Below are 20,145 nucleotides of genomic sequence, written 5' to 3'. Positions count from 1 at the left end.
CCTCACTAAATCCAAAACAGTGATATTCTAGCTACTAAGAAGAAAATTAGCTGCCCCAGCTGAAACCAGGACAGAAATACTCAACCAAACCCCTTGGAACAAAAAGAAGGAAGCAGCAATTTGCCATAAGCCTGAAGTGATACATTTATAAAAGCCCTTTTAAGCTCCCTGTAGGCAGGAAAGACATAACCATGAAATTTCAAAGTAGAGTTTAACATTCATGATAAAGAGCTGGGAAAAGGATGCTTGCTGTATGTAAGCTTTCCAGTTTATGTAGATGATAATGTGGACCTTGTCACTGACACTAATGAGGCTTTTGTAAAGAATCAGAGCAATGACAAATCATAGGGAACATTAATATACTATTATGTGATTTAAAAAAAAAAAAAAAAAAAAAAAAAAGTATTTAAAGTATTTGAACAATGAGCAAAATTGTAATGGATTTTTCAGGAACAAAGCATAGTCCTAAACTGATGAATGAGGATTTGGCCATTATAACTACAATAGCTGCCTTAGATTAGGCTTGCTGGTTTTGCGTCAAATTACAAAGCACTTGAGTGCTACCAGAGAAACTCTGGAGCTGTTATGAAGCATGCTTGTCTCCTAAATTTATGTACAGAGAAAGGAACACTTTGCCCTTTTGTTAGCACTGTCACCTAGTATGAAATCTTCCTGTTAAAATGCAAAGGTAATAATAAGCTACAATGTATTAAAGTGGGAACTGTTTCTTTTGAAGTGCTGCTTAGAATCGTGCTAGCAGTTCTAGGCCTTAGTAACAATCCATAGGGTTCTGTCAGGCACACTGCTAAACTTGCAGGGTAGTATTGAGGAAGAGAATAATAGCAAAGTAAAGGTTCCTTGAAATGTGTGCTCACCTGTCCTAGCTCCAAGGGAACCTCAAGCTGTTTGTGACAAATACACTTCAAAACCTCTGGTGATGAAGGGCAGTTACCCATGTATGCTTATACTCAGGGATATCACTCTGCTTCCCATCACTGCTCTAAATCAGTAGGTCCTTGCCTCGGGCTGTAATAAGCCTTGCTGCTGCTGGTGATGATTTCTACATGAATGAATATACACCCTCCCCATCCTCACAGAGTCAGTCCTGTTTCCTTTGCCATAGTGTGCTGCCTCCTGCCAGGCTCTCCTGTCAGCTCCTGATGGAGGCCAGGCAGTGTGCATTCCAGGTCTCACCTCCAATGTGAGCAGCAGTGCTTTGGACTACACTTACCTGTTGATCAATCAGCTCTTCTTCAATGGACATATTTTCCAGAGCAATGTCTGGAGTCTCCAGGTGGGTCCCATGCAAAATTCCACACAGAGCTCAGCTGTAGCTGAGTTTATTTTACATTCCTTAGAGAGAAAGGCTGGTTCTATTTATACAAAATACTAAGAGCTCCTTTTTGCAGTAGAATGATAACTGACTCATTGCTAGCTTGAAAGTTGTCATAGCCACTAGATCTTTTCCTGCAGTTTCTGTCTCCATTTTATCATTTTCTGACTTGCAATTATCACTCCCAGAGAAATGTGCACTAGCACACTCAGAACTCTATCTCCTTTTTTCGGCCCCTTCTCATGGATTTGCAAGGCTCTGAATTCCAACCCAGTCTCTCAGTTAAATATTGCCTGCAAATTTACTAAGTGTAAGCAATCCTGTAATCCAGTCCATTAAAGAAGATGCCAAATAATTTTAGGTATGGGACGATTTTTTTTTTTTTTTTTTTTGTGGAGTGCTTCAGGGGTGCAGTTTATAAGACTGTACATTTTTTCCCTTGTATTTTCATAGCTAATGAGGTTGTGTGGCATCAGATGTACAGGCCTTGTTAAACAAGACCACTACAATTAGGGCTACATTTATAAAATTATGCACAGGGCTAAGTCTTCAGGACTACACTAATAGCTGTGAGGATTTTAAAAGCCCTTGAGTACAGCACCATCAGCTTTTGGAGGTATCTGAAGCTATTAGGGTCTCAGCAGTTAAACCAGTGTAGGAATTGTGTCTTTTTCAGAAAGATGGTATTTTTACTTACTTGTTTCTGCAATAAATAGGTGTGCATGGGGAAAGTTTAGAAGAGCTTGCTATGAGCCCAAAGCCTGAAAGATGAAGTGACAATTTTTATGGTATTTCCTGATCAAAATTTATTTGTGAGGGAACACAATATTTACTACAACAGGACTGTTTGGGAAGCTTCAGTGTTGAGAAAGATTTTGCAGAAGTCCCTTTCCCTAAATGTGTTGTAATAGAAACCATAAGCAGTGTGGGCTTGGATTGCATGTGTAAAGGTCTGCTTTCTAGAGGCAAGTATCAGAAAATAGTACCAACAAGAGCAAATGGGGATGCTATTGGAAATGTGGGTAATCCACTGCCTGGTGAAGGCACTGGTAAGGAAATGGATGAATTTCCTGCAATATAGTCATACTAAAAATACATTATATTACTTGATTTAATCTCAGGCACTTGTTAATGTAAGAATGATGTTGATAAAGTGACAGCATATTTGGAAGAATACCCAGAGTCACCATAATATTACTTGTTCTGACACTGATGTAGTAGTATCAGAATACTGATAGTTGTCATCTAACCTGAACATGAGGTAGGTGGAGACATTTCAGTAGACATCAATGCTAAAAAAACTGAGGAAGTTACTAATACACAGAAACAGAGAAAATTGTGGGTTCTGACTGGTTTTTTTGGCAAGATAATTTTACTGACTTTCAGAACTGATAGAATTTATAGGTTTTATAGAAAGAAAATATCACTGTTGATCTTACAAAAAAAGCTTTACAGTATTAGCAAGCAGGTCCAGCCTGCAGCCCTTTGCTGGTGTTTGAGAAGTTCTAGATCTTTTGCTTTTCTTTAACAAATGTTTTCCAAGCTTCCAGGCTTGACAAATATTAATCAGGCAACATATGGCACTGACCATGTATCCCAAATTTTATTATTATTTCCATTTCAGTAATAGAATGAGTTGTTTTGTCTAGCAAGAAGGCACTGATATTTTTCAAAAGAATTCAGGTTGTGTATCACCATCAGGATGCTGTACTGAACTTTCCACATTAAAAAAAAAAACAAAAACAAACACCCCCCCACATCCTAACAAACACCAAATCTTGTAGGTTTTGGCTACGTTCTGGTCATTGAATTCCTTATACCTCCAAGTTAAATGTGAAAATGTAAGGTAAAAAATTCAGCCTTCTGTGCATGACACATCTACACTTAAAAAATTCAGCTGCCCCTTCCCCCTCCCTGCCAGAGTAAATCTCTGACTTCACTTCCCCTTCATGTATTTTGTGTGCCCTCTTCATCCATGGCTTCTCTCCCACTGCTCCAAACCCAGCTTTCCCTTTCTCCCCATTTCACACTGCTTTGAAACTTTCATGTAGCTGAGCTCTAATGCATTTTGCATCCTTTTTTTGACTATTTTTAAAAGTCACAGAAATACTCTTGCTAATTCTTGCTGCTGCAGCACAGAGAAGATTGTTGCTGCTGACTCTTTCCCCTGCAGGGACAAAGGGACTTCTCCCAGCCTCTTGTAGTCAACACTGGAACTGTAGACTTCAAACTAAATTATAAGCAGGTCTTCAGTTTCTATTGGAAAATTCTAAATAATAGAAAAAAGAAGTTTTAAATGTCTGTGGAAAAGGTGGATACACCTGAGATCCAGGGGGGGAATTTTAGCTTGGGATGGGAACCTGCTGATTCCTCATAGGGAATGAGAGCAAAAGGGTTTCAAGTGAGTCATCTGCATCTCAGATGAGCAGTCCCACTGTCTGTCCATGCATCCTGGGTGTGCTTGGTCTCTTGCTGCTTATAGACTATGTCAAAAGGGCTCACTTGGACCCTTATAAAAAGACTTTGCTTCATCTTTTTTACATTGTGTATGCCAAACCTGCATCCTGCTGAGCTTTATGAATAATATGATAAGTATCTCTGAAAGCAGACTGGTCTCCTGACACCCATGAGGTTACCGTGAGGACTGCTGGTTCAAGGGTCAGGACAGAAAAAATAAGGCAGCCACGACCTGACCAGCTAGCAATTCAGAGTTATGCTTGTTTTATGTGACATGGGGTTTGCATAGTTAAAAAATCCTACATTGTGATAACTACTTACCTGACATTTGTTCCAAAAGTCCAATGTTGGGGGTTTTTTGCCATTGGTTCCCTTAAAGATTACAACGCAGGGATGTTGTAGTAGGGTGTTGGCCAGCCAGTAGCTTCTCATCCTCAGGTAACTAAATTTCCACTGACTTCTGGCAAATCAGTAGTTTCTTTCCATGGTTTTAACACTTTCTTACTGTCTGAATAGACATGTGCCTATAAATTCATGATGTCAGTATTTGGAAGTGTGACCATGTGAGAACCTGATCAGAACTGATCCATTCTGCTCAGAAGTAAAACTCAACACAAATCAGTAAGGTACTGTTCCTTCAGTGCAAGACACAGTCAGGTGGTTATGAGACAGCAAATAAAGTGGGATCATGTGCTTAGTTCAAAGTAGTATCTGCACTCCAGCTGACAGTGTCAGTCTTGCTCCCTCAATTAAATGCTGGAAGAATGCAACTCTGCATTCAGAGTTGAGACAGCCAGATCAGTTTTTTTTTTCCTTTAAACAAAGAACCATTTATTTATCTGCTAATAAATATTTATCTGCTGATCATGCTGAAAACTCTCTAGGAAAAAAAGACCTACATTCTTTTATGGAAGCCATTTAGATAACCTTGTGTAAAGGCCTGTTGAGTACTTCAGTGTACACTTGCTAAGCAATAACCAAGATTTCGAGGTAATTAATGATTTGCAGTGATTATGATTTCTGAACTCCCTTTATGCTACCCTGTATCACACAATTCTCACTTTCTGGATCCAAAAGTCAAAGTCTAGTGTGCCATGAGTTGAAAAAGAAAATTATTTTGGCATCAACTCTGGTACCTCCAGCTTCCAGCTTTCCTGGGAAGCCAAAGAAATCCTATCTCCCCTTTTGTAAAACCACCTTCAATCTACAGTAATTGATTATGCAAAGTCCCCCCCCTCCCCATTAAACAATTTGACTGTTTTCTGAGGAGTATTTCCTAGGTTCCTGAACCTTGGCCCTCCTGGGACGCTGCATGTAAAGTTTCTCTTAAACATGCAGAGCATGCTCTGGGTTATAAATAATTAGTTCTGATGAACACTATCCTTTTTCAAGTCTTGTTAAGCTGATGCCTAAATTAATTGGTGAACAGTTCATACCCATTTTTTCTGCACTAACATCATTCTTTATACTCCATACTTGTCTATTTTTGCTCTTGTCTTTCTTAACACACTGACAGAGACTTGTGAACCATTTTCAGCCCCTTTTTTTTCTAGACTAGAGAAACTTGTCTTTGGTGGCCTTCTACTGTTAGACTCTTCCTTCTGTTTGGCACCCCAGTTGTTCTTTGCCCCTGTCCCTGGCTGAACTCTTGTGAATAAGGCTAACTAGAATTGTGCACAATATTCCAGTTTCACCACAGAGGTGAGTAACATCAGAGGAGATGGTTTGAAACAGATGGAGCTTAGATTTCCAGTAAATTACCAACTAAAACAATCTTTAATGTTGACTGTAAACTGCCATTGAAAGAAGCTCTGCTAAGAAATGAGAGGGTATTTTGCATATAATGAAGTTACCAAGTGTCCCAGTGGGGTGTGAGCATCGCTGAACTTTTTTTTTTTTTTTTTTTTAAATCAGTCTTTTGCCGAAGGCTGCTTAGCGATCCCCGTCTCTAGTAGAGCTGCTCTTTCTCTCTCTTGGCAAGCTCTACCGGCACCAGTTTCTCTCTGCGCTGGCTCACCCAGCACAAGGGCGTCTTCACGTATTTCCTGCAGAAGCCAACAAAGAAACCCCACCAAGGTTTGACACCGCACACAGCTTCCACACGAGCATTTCACACACAGCATTGCACACCCGATACGCGGAGGATGAACCCGCTCCGCCAGACCCCCCCAAGGTCCCCCCCGGACCGCGCTTCCCCGCCTGCCCACACGGGGCCGGTCCTGCCCAGAGCAAGGCCCGCCCGCCGGTTCCCCCCCCCGGTCCGTCTCCAGCTACCCCAAACCCTCCGGATTCCTCCCGCTCGGAATCCCCCCTGCTGCGAATCCCCCTTTCCGGATCGCCCTCCCCCCCCCCCCCTTGGGATGTCTGTCTTTCAGTGAAGCGAGGGGAGGAGAGGGAGCACGGAGGGAGGCAGAGCAAACCGGGCCAGAAACGCCGATTTGTCAGTTTCGGGGAACGCTGCGAGGGAGAGCCCGAAGGGCAATTAGCTGTAGGCTTTCTGCACTGGGATAATTAGTCTCAGTTAGGCTCATAAACAACCTCCTTCAGGCCTGGATGAGTTGCAGCGCACCCCTTAGAAAAAAAAATATCATCTGGTAGTCTAAAAAAAGCCCCACACAGGATGACCCATGTCACCGGGATATTCCCACGTTCATTAACTTCCACCGTCAAAAAAAAATATGCACGTCTTATTTTCAGTCGGGATATTTCCACCTGTGCCTTCAAGCCTCTTTTCTCGGGGTGTCATTTGTCTCCCCGAGGGGCAGCAGCCTCCTGGGAGGCTGTCAGCAGAGGGGGGGGTGACAGAGCCTGCATGGCCCCCCCGGAGCCTGGGTGTGTGGGTGAACTTGGGGGGATGCTCCCACACCTGGAACAATGTGCTACCACCTGTGCTGGGGCCTGACTCTCATCCCAAGCCAGCAGACCTGCAAGAATTTTGTTAATTGTTTCCCTTATCATTTCTTCACTCTTTTATTCATCGTGCTGATAACTTCTGAAATTCTTCCAAAACTAGCAAGTAGCTGCTGCAGAATAGCTCTTGGAGCAGATCAGGGAGGCTCTGCATCTTAAAAAGCAGGACTGCTTAGGTTTTTCTGTAATTTTTATGGCCAAAACCTACTGAAAAGAATGGGGGTACTAGCAAATTGATAGGAAGAAATGCCAGTTAATTTATGGCCAGTGAGACCTTCATTTGGAGATTGTAAGTAAGCAGCATGTGTATTAGCAGACCATTTAATTCTGTTCTACAAACTGATGTTTTACTTCCATTCAATGTCTATAATTTCAAGGGCCATTTAGCTTCTGAGGGGTGCCAAAAGACAGGTAGAGGAGTCAGAATACACAAGAGCAATCAGAATGGGTCCTATTAAAGGAGCAGCCATATGGGGCTCATGTCAGCAAATCTCTCTCACTCTCTCATCGCTCTTCAGCCTTTTTATGTGGTGAGGTGGGGACCCAAAATTCATACAGGAAGAACTTTTTCTGGGTATGAGCTTATAGAGTCCACAGTAGCACAGGACTCAGTAAAAGCACCAAAAAATACCTATCTCAAAGAGCTATCAAGACTCACATGGAGCCTTGAAGTACTTGAAATAGGGGCCTCTTCTCCTTCCCTTTTTCTGCCAAGACATCTGTGTGAGGACACAGATGTCCTCCTTTCTAGGAACCCCAGTCAGCAAAAGTGCTGGGGAGCCAGGCCTGTCTGCAGGGTCCTCACAGGAGTGCTGGAAACCACCACTTTGGGCCAGTCCTTCAGCACCAATAAAATGATTGCTAGGCCACTGTACAAGATCTAGTGCTTGAGAGAATCTGATTTTTCCAGAAAAAAAAAAACACACCTCTTTTTCTATAGCATGCAGCATTGAAAGATTTTTTTTTTTTCATGGGATGTGTACTCACTCTTTAGCTAGTTCCATGGATATTTGCTCTAAAGAGCATCCTTTAGTCTCTGGTATAAACACAATAACAAAAGCGAGGGATGCCAGGCTCATTATTGTGTAAATGAAGCACACCCAGGACAAGCCAATGAGCTCTACAAAGGAAAAAAAAAACATGCAATATTTAAGTTTTGAATATATTTTTTTTCCTGTTGACATATTTTTAGAGAATAGAGCCCTTAGTGCACAGAAGTTAGAAAGAAGCTAGGCTATTATTCTTAGCTCAATTGTTTGTGCTTAGGCAGAATTTGAAACAGAAGAGTGATTTTGCTTTTTCTAATACTCCTTATGAAAGAAAATTGAAGAGCCTCTATTGACGCATTTAGCATGAACCTATAGATTTATTTTGCTTGCACTCGCTGGATGAAAACCTTGCGTAGCTGTTGTTACTGGATTGCAATAAGTTACATGAATAATGGAGTCTTTTCCCAAGAATAAACTCCAAAAGGGGCCAGCCAAGAGTCAGTGGTCTTCTGAGCCCACAGACCAGGGCAGGTAGATCCTCAGGCTGAGGGATGCACTATGAAGTCCCTGGAAAGTAAAGTGTATGCAACCCAACAGGCTGCTGGAGCCCCCTTGGCCTTCTCCCCTGTTAAAACTAAGCCAGACAGTTGAGACATTTGTCACTTGTGTCCTGAGCTAAAAATTGCAGCTGAAGCTGCTCATTCAGCCAGAATCTGCTGCACCAGATGCCTAAGTACAGGTGCTGCTGGCCACTGTGACCTCCACATGTATTCATTTGAAGAAAGAATTTCCAGTTCTGCCTCTCTGGCCTAGACTAGGAACATGTTTGCTTGTTAAATTTCTGTAAATCCAGATCAGACCCAGATAAGCCAATGGAGTTATTGTGGCTTTGCATTCAGTGAAATGGAGACCAGGATTATTTTTAGGTGTGCATAACCAGCTAATGCTGCCAACAGGAGGGAACCTTCTCATGACACAGTTGGTGCTGAGGACCTCAGGTCTGCACGATCTGTTTTTGGGGGACATTTCCTCAGGAACAGCTCTAGACTGTCCCAAGGACTCAGCAAATGTTGGAAGATGGGGTGCATTGACTGCTTTACTGGTTTGGTTTTGACCAAAAGCTTGTGCAGTTCAGGAATGTAGTTCTGTGATGGAAACCAAAGCACAGTGAGTGGGGAAACTGAATGATTTGCTTCTAAATTTGATCTAAACAAAATGCTAGTGTGAACACAATGAGTTTAGCCTGGCATATTTTTCCTAGGTTTAATCAAGACAGTAAACAGGGCTTTCTCTCTCTCTTTTTTTTTTTTTTTTTTTTTTTTTTTTTTTTTTTTTTTTAAGAAAACACCAATGTGAAACCCATTCAGAGATCACACCAATTTTCAAATCTATCTCAAAATCCATCTAACAGGATATAAACCATCTTGACTTTTGGTGGTTTAATTGCCTCCCTCTTGTGGAAACTAGTGTAGAGTTGAAAGAAGCTTGGAATTTCTGTTGCCTTATATAATTTGATTTTCAGCATATATTGTCCTCAAAATAAGACTGAAAAATCGAATTTGTAGAACATCTTATGAAACAAAATTATAAAAAATATTTTCCAATTTAACCTTTTTTTTTCTTTTTGCATTTAACCTTTTCTCTTTTTTCTCATGATATTATGTTACTATATGGTAGTCTTCTTTATTGTATTAAAACAGGAAATATTTTTGCCCTACAAAGACACTTTTTGCTAAAAGAAATTTTCCGAAAGCCAGGACATGCCTGTGAAAAGGAATGATGTCAATGGAACTGTTTATACAAATGTTTGATCATAAAATCTGCAGTCTGATCTAGTACAGAACTTACACTGACTTCAGAAGATGCATCCTAAATCCTAAATATTATGTATTTTCAACCTACTAAGGCAATGGTGTTTTTAAGAAGTGGGGTTCACAGCCTATGTATGGAGTTGATGCACAAGGTGTCCTGATTCCCTGCCCCCTGAGGCAGTAATTATTAGCACAAACTTAGAAAGACGTGGTGGAAATTGTGAAGTTAGTTACACTAACAAACAGCTCCTAAAGAGAAATCTGGGCCTTCTTGGGCATCACAGTTGCTATTTTAGTGATGCTGTTTGTAGAGGAAATACTTATTTTGCACACTAAGAGAATAGCAACTTGGAAATACTCAGAGAAATCTTACCAGTTACAGTCAAAAATGTCAGGGATATGAGGAGATTGATACCCCAGTTCATGCTAGATGTCAAAGCCATGGCTCGTCCTCTGATTCCAACAGGAAAAATTTCGCTCAGGACCAGCCAGGACACTGAAACAGAAAGAAAAAAAAAAAAAAAAAAGGTCTTGTCTTTGAAAGAATGGGTTTTCTTGCTGTAAATTTAGGTAATCCATGAATGTAGGTGAAGCCACCTGAGAAAATAAAGTGTTTTCCAGAGACGTTAGGTTGTGTTGGCCCAAGCCCCAGAGGAACACCCATGCTCTGGAAACATTGTGTGCAGTGGTCAGCATCACTCTGGGGCATCATCCCTGCTTCATGCCCTCTCCCCTGGACAGTTTGGAGAGTTGGGCTGATTCCAACGGGATGAGGTTCAACACGGCCAAGTGCCGGGTCCTGCACTTTGGCCACAACAACCCCATGGGGAGCTCCAGGCTGGGCACAGAGTGGCTGAGAGCAGCCAGGCAGAAAGGGACCTGGGAGTCTGGATTGACAGGAAGCTGAACATGAGCCAGCAGTGTGCCCAGGTGGCCAAGAAGGCCAATGGCATCCTGGCCTGTATCAGGAACAGTGTGGCCAGCAGGTCCAGGGAAGGGATTCTGCCCCTGTACTCAGCCCTGGTGAGGCCACAGCTTGAGTCCTGTGTCCAGTTCTGGGCCCCTCAGTTCAGGAAGGAGATTGAGGTGCTGGAGCAGGTCCAAAGGAGGGCAACCAGGCTGGTGAAGGGATCCAGCACAAGTCCTATGAGGTGAGGCTGAGGGAGCTGGGGGTGTTCAGCCTGGAGAAGAGGAGGCTCAGGGGAGACCTCATCACTCTCTACAACTCCCTGAAAGGAGGGGGTAGCCAGGGGGGGTTGGTCTCTTTTCCCAGGCAACTCAAAGCAAGACAAGAGGGCACAGTCTCAAGTTGTGCCAGGGGAGGTTTAGGTTGGATATTAGAAGGAGAGGGTGATCAGACATTGGAATGGGCTGCCCAGGGAAGTGGTGGATTCTCCGTCCCTGGAGATATTTAAAAAGAGACTGGATGTGGCACTCAGTGCCATGGTCTGGTAACTGCAGCAGTAGTGGATCAAGGGTTGGACTTGATCTCAGAGGTCTCTTCCAACCCAGGCAATTCTATGATTCTGTGATTCCCTACAGTGCCAGTACATGTGGAACCAGGGAAATGAGCTCTGCCTGCACATCTGTGTGTGTAAGGGAGTTCTGACTAAATAATTCTGGAGTGATGTAACACTAATGAGAGTGGGGCAGCAAACCAAAGTAATCTTCAGCCTTGGAGCAGCACTGTGTATTTATGCCACCTTATAAATCGACACCTACCACACTGAGGCAGGTTTGCTTTTCCAGCTCTCCACTCCATATAAATGAAATTGTTGAGGTGTAAATGAAGAGAGAGGGACTGATTTTTGGCCCCTTCATATCACACCACACCACAGGTGATCTAAATGCTGGTGTTGCTCGCCCACAAAAACAAATTGATACATGAAGAGCTGGCAGTGGAACTGCCTTGATAGCAGAGCAAAAGAAATCAAGAAGCAAGAAAAAAAAAAAAAAAAGCACCACATCTCTGCACCATTCCTGGCTATTAGAGAACAAAGAAAAAAACCCTCCACCCTCCTTTCTTTCTTAAGCACATTCTTGTATTAGCAAGAAGTTGCTGTGTGGAAAAGCCATGAGTTAACAGATGATCAGAACAAGAGCAGAGAGGTACATGTGGTTGAACTGCATCTTCAGAGCCTTGGGCATGGCCATTATAAGCTGCTCCTCTGTGGTGGTGTTTCTGCAAAATTAGAGATGGGAATTTGCTCAGGATACTTGCACTGGGCAGTCTTAAAGTTACATTTTTAAAATGAGCCCCTTTATGTGTGAGTGACACTGCAATATTGTCAATATCCCTTTGGATTCTTGTGTGACAGCACTTCACCAGTAGAACAGAAAAAGTGCTGTGGAGTGAGACGAGAAAGAACCAACTGAAAGGGGGAAAAAAAAAACAAACTTGAGACTTGAGTCAATGGAGCAGATTCAAGCAAACTCTAGATTTCTTTATCTCACTGATTTGAAATAAATATTTTTTTAGTTGTCCCAGATGTTTTTTTTTTCTTTTTTTTTCTTTTTTTAAGGGAAAATATATGAAGAGCTTTTCTCCCACAGTGGGAATGACCTTGCAGAGTGGTGATTTTACTCCAGAGAATCAAGACTGTGGTGCATATTGACCTAACACACATAGGCACATGACCAGAACACAGTCACAGCATCTAGCACCAGCTCTAGATAAGCCTTTTTTTTTTTTTTCTTTTTTTTTTTTTTTTTTTTTTTTTTTCTTTTTTTTTTTTTTTTTTTCTTATTTGGACTTCAGCAAACACTCAGTTGTGAACAAGACATTTCTTTATTTTCTAAAGAAACACCTTGGACAGGTTTTGTGGGATCACAACACACGAGGGGGAGCAAAGAAGAGAATTGGGTTCTCATGCAAGTGTCTTTCCCTGACAGGCCAGCCAGCCCTGCACCTGAGCAAAATCAGGTCCTGGCAGTGTGTGGGGATCTCATCACTGCCTTTTGCTCCTCCTCTGCATCAGGGCTGTTGAAACCAGTATTGTTAGTCACATCTGATACAACATGTCACGACAGAGAGAATTAGGTGAAATGCAAAGCAGCAAGTAAGCAAAAGAGCCCTTCCGAGCAGTGCATGCAGAATCCATGGAATCTGTCTCCATAAGAAATCCTGGCAGCCAGCCACTGGGCTTGACTGGGAAAATGGTTATACAGCAAGGCTGACAAAGGAGACATTCATAGTCACATTAGACGGGATTAAAATAAAGTCTGAAAGAATTAAACAGTCTTTCTGGTCGGCAGAAACCAACCTCCAGGAATAAACTTCTTCTGTGGGTGCATTGATCTGTATTTGCTCCTTCTAGGATTTTCTTGCTTTCAACCAGCTGGCAGTGGCTGCTCAGAGAGACACCAGGCAAGGAGGATGAAGCCCCATGCACTGGCATGGCAGCCCCTCCAGCCTGGAGAGCCCTGAGCTAGATGGGCTCCAGCAGCATGAGGAGCACCAGGGGACAGTCCTTGCTACAGCTCAAAATCTGTGGCACTGCAGCACCTCCAATACTCTGCATTTTTCCAAGGACAGACTGGTCCTTCCAGGCTAACTACAATTTGTTGGGAGATTTGAAACACAGTGTTTCTCTGTTAAGAAAGGAAAAATACTTGAGGACTTGCGTCAGCCACAATAGTGGTTAGCTGCTCTTATTTCAACCAGTTATTTAGTTCAGGAAGATCCCACCAACACACCAGATCTATTCTTCATGTCTGCTAATGGTAGCTACTTCCTCTGGCATGGCCCTGAGCTCAGCTCAGCTGGTGAGGAGTGGATAGGCTTATTTGCAGCAGAGAAAAAGTGGTTGTAGAAATCTCACACTTATTACAGTCTGTTTAGCCCTTGCCCCAAGCTGAGGCAGTGATAATGATCGATTCTTTGCTTTTAGCACCTCTCTGGGGTTTTTTTTACTATTTGTCCCCCTGCCAAAAAGCAGCAGCTGCTGTAGGTACAGCAGGGATGTGGCTTTCTCTTGAGGAACCAGTAATTAGGTTTGGGCTCCCATTTATAAAGACTGCTGATACCTTGTGCACTGTGTGCATTCAGCACTGCAGAAATGTTACCATCACATTCCCAAAGTCACTGCAAAGTCACCAGCCTAGGTAGTGGCATTTTATGGGGAGAGTCATCCTAGAGAATCCAAATCATGCCCTCGATAGATCTCTGCTAATAGATTTACAGAGATTACATCTCTGTAATCTAACATCATTTCAGAAGGATTCTGTGATGGTTAACCCTGCTGCACACACAATTCTTTTCAGTGTCTACTCCAGCCACCTTTGGCAGGTGCTCATGGATGGGAAAATGGATGGGAAAAGAGCTGGTGCTCTCCAGGCCAGGTGGAGATTGTGGGTAAAAGATGAGGCTGAGGGCTCGGGATGAGTCTCTGTGCCAGATTCAAGAACTCAGGGATTTGCTCATGCAGTTCCTGCAGGTAATAACTCACCTCTGCTGACCTGCATGTGGCAATCTCTTCATTGAAATGGTTATGAAGTGCTGGAACAGGCTGCCCAGGAAGGTGGCTGAATCATCATCCCTGGAGGTGTTTAAAAGATGTGTAGATGTGGTGGTTGGGGACACAGATTAGCACTGGGCTCTGTAGAGTTAGATTAATGGTTGGACTGGATGATCTTAAAGGTCTTTTGCAATCAAAACTATTTTATGACTCTCTGATTCTAAGGAAAATTTTACAGGTGAATGAACTTTTATTGCAGTACAATCTAGAGACAAGAACTCCCACTGAAAATGCAGAAGAAAATACTGCACTGGATCAGAAAGCTTAACTTTTTAACTAAATCTCACAGAAACCTGATGCCCTGACAGCAGAAAGAGCAGAGGACCTAGGTTTACAAACAACCTCTTGACCAGGATGGTGACATTCACCTCTATAGAGTCACAAGGGTAGTAAAGGCAGAAAGCATAATAGCAGTGGAAAATTTCAGCTGCTCCCATTAAGGCTGAATAAATTGTATAATGGAGGATAGTGCTGGGACTGCATTTTAGATACCATAGGTGATGGTTTCTTTTAGCACTTTACCTGATACTTACTGAAAGGAAAATAAAGCAAATCTTGCTTCATTGCTAACAAGGTGGTTCAAGATGTCACTGTCACAAAAATGTTCAGTTATAATGGTTATAACGTTTCAAATTCAGTGTTCTAGTAGAAATGGAAGGGCCAAGAACTTGCCATATTCTGTTTCATGAGGAGAGCAATAGGAGAAAAAGCCTGTTTTCTATAAATAAATTAAAAGGACAATCAGTGGTGCTGTGTTTAAATTACCTGATTAGAGGCTTAAAATACACATAAAATCAAATACAATAAAAAGAAACAGCTCAGGACAGTTAAACAACTGAATGAAGAAAGCTGTTAGAAGTAGAAATACGCCTCCTGTAAAGGTGTCCAAAGAAAGAAAACACTGCATAATTGCTGAAAAGTTACTTGTAATACCATCACCAGGCAGTCGAGTATTCTGAAAGTCTGCTGTCTGGGAGGATGAGAAGCCAGGGACAGAGAAGGTGACACATGCCAGCATCAGAGGAAACACTCCCTGAAGGAAGGGGTCACCCTGGCAGACTTCTGTAGAGAGTTGCTGGCTGGAGCTAGGATACAGCTAAATAATCTCAGCTGGAAGAAGGAAAGGAGGATAAATACAGAGTCTTGAGGAAGAGTTGTTTAGGTTTTGCTGAGTTAAGGAAAATAGGGATAAAAAAAAAAAGAGGGACTGTGCTTTTCAGTTTCAAAGAGCATTGGTGAGGTATCATGGGGTAGAAGAGAAAGTATCCATATAGACTGAGAACTGTTTGTAATAGAAAACAAAAGAAAAGCCTGTCTTGCTCAGTCTCTCAGGAGAAGGAGGCAAACAGACAGGCAAAACTTATTAATGGTACAAAACTATTTAGGGTAAAAAAAATGTAGAAGGCTTATAAAGAAATGCAAAAGGATCTCAGAGAATGCCCTATACAATTCCTTACTGACACATGAAGAGAAATAGATATGGAGAAAGCCACCTGCCAGTACTCACAGCACTGTGCCACCACTGCTCAGAGCACAAGTGCTGAGCATCCTTGGGCAGTTCAGGGACAGCATCAGCTCCCATGTGGCAGAGGCCATGGATGCAAACAGAGGCTTGGTGATTATTAGGAAGGGACCCCTGATTTTGCCACTGAGTGTATCTGCTGTGTATTTGACCAGCTGCATGAAGATTCAGTCAACTTAGAACTAGATGATGAACCAAAGAGAAAGGTGGGTAATGGACTCTAAAAAGAGCAATTAAAAAGACAAGGACTCTTCAGCTTAGGTGGCATACAGATAAGAAAACAGAATCAAAGTTTACAACACTGCAGAGACAAATAGAGGAGAGGTTTGCACTACATTTTTAAAGATACAAAACAAGAGAGTACAAGTGAAGTTACAAAGGACAGGTGTTAGGTGAAGTGGAAGGATTTCCTTTTTCAGACAATGTGTATTTCAACTATGGAACTCACTTTTATGAAGTCCTTCAGACATGGAAAATATTAGTGGGTTAAAACTATTAAATGCCAGGTATTAATACATTATTTCTGTCTGTGTATTTAGGAAATTATCCATCAGGAGCTATTGCCCACAATAGTAAAAATAAATCCCCAACATTTTTCTTGAAGTTCCCTAAACCACAGATAGGCAGAAGGACACGATGTGCATCCTGCATGGATCTTTTCTTATGTATTTTCCTTCAGCATCTGCTACTTACTGTTGTTGGAGGCAGACTGACTGAGTGACCCTTTTGTTTCAGCCAACCTGGCCAGCTTAATGAGCTTTGTATTTGGGATATAAGGAAAGACTGTCATGTGCTTTCTTCCTTACTTCCTTACTTTACAGCTATGTAGTAAATAAAAAAGAAATTTTAAAAATTAACAGACTTACATCAGAGAAGCATGACTATCTGAGAACATTGAGAAATACTGTGAGCTTGAAGGTACTCAACATTCAAGTGAGGTACATGAATGAAAAAATGCCCTTGTTTTGACCTTATTCCTGCCAGGAGGCAGAAGCAAATTGGAAGCTGCTCAGCAGCTCTCATTAATGAAATATTAGATTACCTTGGTATTAATTTGCTGCTTGGCATTTTTTTTCTTTCCTATAGAAATTTTTTCCTTTCCTCTCACACACCTGTATTGTGTGAGATCAAATTCTTTATGGTGAGATTTAGAGAGCAGCCATAGAAATACTTGAAAGAATTCAAGTTTCTGAGTTATAAGCTTTGGAAAGAAATTAAGTGGTTTTACAGCTTAGGAGCGAAGTAGGCAGAAGTATGTAAGACTTTGAAAGGGAGGACTGGGTTATTAGCAACAAGAGGTCCAAGGGAAGATAAGGAAGGGATTATCCCACCAGCAATGCTGACAGACCATCTAAGAACATGTAACAAATGTTCAACACTGGTAAAGGATGCAGGCAAGGCATGAGATGAAGGAAGGAAATCAAAGGACATGGTTAATGACTGGCTTTGCCAGAACTCAGTTTTTTTCCAGGTTTATGAAACCCCACAAGTTTTTAATTTACTTGGTTCCTGGCTCTGCTGAGTGTTAACACAAACAGCCAAATGGCCAACTATTTCTCACAAAAGACCAACTTCAGCATTGCTCTGCCTTCATTTCCAAGGGCACATTGCAGGGGATGGCACAAGCCTTTACAGCGTGTGTGGTGCTGAAGAGTGTACCCATGAGAGCACATAGGACAGGGTCACAGCTGGGATTTGGGGCTGTAATACACCAGCAATGTCCTGGCACTGCACCCACACAATGCAACCCCTGAAAAAGGCTTTCTCAGCAGTTCCAGTGAAGGACATGTGGGGGATGGCAAAAGTAAGAGAGAGTTGTTTAGATTGGAAAGAAGAGAGGGTGAGAGAGAGTTTGTCCTTTTCTGAAGCAGGTGAAAGAGAGGCAATGAAAAAGAAGTGGACTGAAACTCTACCCATGGTTTTGTGCAAGATGAAAATCAATTATTCTGCATAATGAGAGTTATTTGTCTCTCTGGCTCTGCCCTATACTATGAGACTAAAGTGGGTGCTCAAAAGTAGTAACTGGCAGATATGGAACAAATGAGCTGCTAGATCTCTTTCGAGAGCATGTAAGCTGCCAGAAGAGTTCCAGCCTGCCAAGGGTCAAGTGAAGCCCCATGTGTACTCACTAAAAGGAGTGTAATTTCTCTTCTGCTGAGAGATAGGGGAGGCAGAAGAAGCCTCAGCTAATCTCACACCACCAGTTGCATCCTGATCTCTGTAGGCAAAGTCACTATGTACCTCATTCTACAGCTTCCAAAGAACTTCTTTCCATTCCAAGCAGCTTTACAACTACTGGTTGCAAGATATCTGATACGATATGATATGAATGATCCAAAGGGAGCTGATGTGGTGTGGAAAATCTTAAATTCTTTTTCTTTCCTTCTGGTACACTACATTTCTGCTGCTGCTGGTTAATCCTTTAGGCTGGCTTGTTGAAGTAACAAATATTAGGACTAGTGGGATTTAATTTTTATCACTGAGGCTGTATCAGAGTACATAAAATCTGTTGTCCAGTGTTTGGACTATTTGCATCACTATCTAATAGACAGCACTCACATGTGCTTTTTTTAAGGAACCTTGTAGTTGGCCATAGAAATGACCCTTCACTTGCCTTTATGTTAGAGCAGCAAGTGAGTTTGAGAGGAAGAGACTGTGAGACCAACACATTAACTTCTTCCCATGTTTTCTGGGCGCCTTGGAAAGTAGGGCAATGAGATGTATTTCACCTTTGATTTTCCCCATCTGCCTTTCCTCCCTTAACCTTCTCGCTACTGTGTGCCTACATTTTAACACTTTTTTTCTTTTACTGTTGTAGCACTGGTATTGGTACTGCCTGGTATTGGTTTTCCTGTTTCAAGCAAGCCATTCAATAATCTTAAACCCTTTTTCAGTGATCTTCACTTACTGTCCATTTTCAGCTTGGAAGAATAGTCTCAGGCAAGTAGAGCTTTCTTATAGACAGTGATTCCCAGCTGAAGGATTGCTGGGCAAGAACTGATAGATGTATAGGGAACCAGCAGTGGTAGAATTGTCTTAGTTAATATGATTTGTGTCCCATCTTGCTCAACAATAGTACTCAGCAGCAAATATATCAGTAAGATGCATCATAGCTTTACTGTAAGCAGGCAGGTAACAGTCTGCACCAATTTTCAGGTCCCTTAATAGAAGCTGATTTGAACTGATGCATGAGATGATGATTCTGTTTGCAACTGGATTTCACAGCCACTATCTCTCTGTCTTTCTTATCCTTTATTCTATGGTCAGTTATGCTGTCTCATCAAGACAGAACAACTTGCAGGGCAAACAGCAGGAGAAAAAGTAGAGAGAAAAATAAAAAATGAAAACAAGCTTTCAAGGGAGAATATAGTTATTATTATAAATCACATACCGTAATCAAAAAACTTTTAATTAAAACCTGAAATGTGTATTCCCATTTGTAAGTGTTTATTTGTTCAGAATATTGAATCCAGGATAATCCTCTGAGGCATTTGCAGAGGAATGACTTCAGAAGCCAGAGACTCCAATTCACGAGGAGGTTGTGCATGAATTAGTTCTGACTATCACATATTTCACTTCTAAAAGGTATGTAGAGGAGAAATTACACAGCTGGGTGGGATAAAAGGACTTGGTTTTCCACTATAGGGGGGGTTTCCACCCTTAGGGGGTGCACAACAGAAAAGACCTGTTGGGATGTAGCAATTTGGGGAAATTTAAGCCTTTGCTCTTGCAAAATAGCCGTTTGTGTGTATACTTTAGAAAATTCCCAGTGGAAAGGATAAGCAGCCTTTAACAGCAGTGACTTATTTCATGTGAACCCTGCAATGATCCATCTTTTTAGGTCCCTCACTGGCCACTGCTGCTCAGGGGTTGCTCTGGTTGCTGAGGGAGGGAAGGAAGCAGCAAAGAGGTCGGTGCGAATGCTCTGGGACCACCATCACAAAGTGTCTCTTAGTTCTCAAATGATAAAAGTTTTCTGCACTTAGGCCTGATTTTCAAAGGCAACAGAAGCTGGGTGCCCTCCTGTGTTCCCATTCCCTTTGAGAAAACCCTCCTGGCCTTCCTCCCAGACCTCAAAGTGACACAGAAATTCAGATGCCATGGGAAGAAACAGTCTCCTTACTCTATGCACTCACTTCCCACCAGGCCATCCTCTGTGCTTTGGCTGCCAGTCTCCTCCTTCCACAGCAGTGCCACTAAGTTACATGATTTCACATTTTTGCCTCTCTGGCATAATGTTTTTTCACACTTTATAATACATGGTTTAGTTGGATGATCTTTACAAGTGAAATAAAATACTGTCTTTTCTCTTTAAGTCCTACTGACATTCTAGTTTTTGCACAAAGCTGGCCCAAGATCAGATTACCTCTAAAAAATGCCTCTCAGCCCTCTCTCCCAAAGGAAAACAGATTTTAAGAAGAAGAATATAAACCCTTTATACTTTTTAACAGACTTCAGCGTCAGAATGGTCTTCCCTGTGAGAACACAGTCAAAAACTAATGTAAAATCTACTGTCTTTGATATGATTATCAAAGGCCAGTATTATTTACTGAATGTTAAATTCAACACTTGAATTACTTAGAAGGGCAAACATGGCTAATGACAG

At 42.0% G+C, this 20,145-nt stretch overlaps 1 protein-coding gene across 2 annotated transcripts in view; it reads right to left on the bottom strand.

Annotated features, from left to right (window-relative positions):
* Positions 1–5,543: 5,543 nt before the first annotated feature.
* The window catches only part of SLC2A12 (solute carrier family 2 member 12), a 33,021-nt gene continuing 18,419 nt past the window's right edge, over positions 5,544–20,145 (bottom strand). Inside the window, exons 3-5 of one of the 2 annotated variants that reach the window (XM_071740862.1) lie at positions 9,874–9,996; positions 7,688–7,820; positions 5,544–5,835 (exon numbers count right to left, since the gene is read on the bottom strand). In XM_071740862.1, coding sequence (XP_071596963.1) covers positions 5,739–5,835; positions 7,688–7,820; positions 9,874–9,996 — 353 coding nt within the window. In that variant the 3' untranslated portion in view covers positions 5,544–5,738. Of the gene's footprint in view, positions 5,836–7,687; positions 7,821–9,873; positions 9,997–11,018; positions 11,683–20,145 lie in introns of those variants that run through there. The other variant, XM_071740863.1, reaches the window with a different exon arrangement.

The sequence above is a fragment of the Heliangelus exortis genome, chromosome 3, assembly GCF_036169615.1.
Source record: "Heliangelus exortis chromosome 3, bHelExo1.hap1, whole genome shotgun sequence".
Taxonomy (NCBI): Eukaryota; Metazoa; Chordata; class Aves; order Apodiformes; family Trochilidae; genus Heliangelus; species Heliangelus exortis.
Note: the sequence above shows the minus strand (reverse complement) of the source record. Positions and strands in the feature narration are given on the sequence as shown.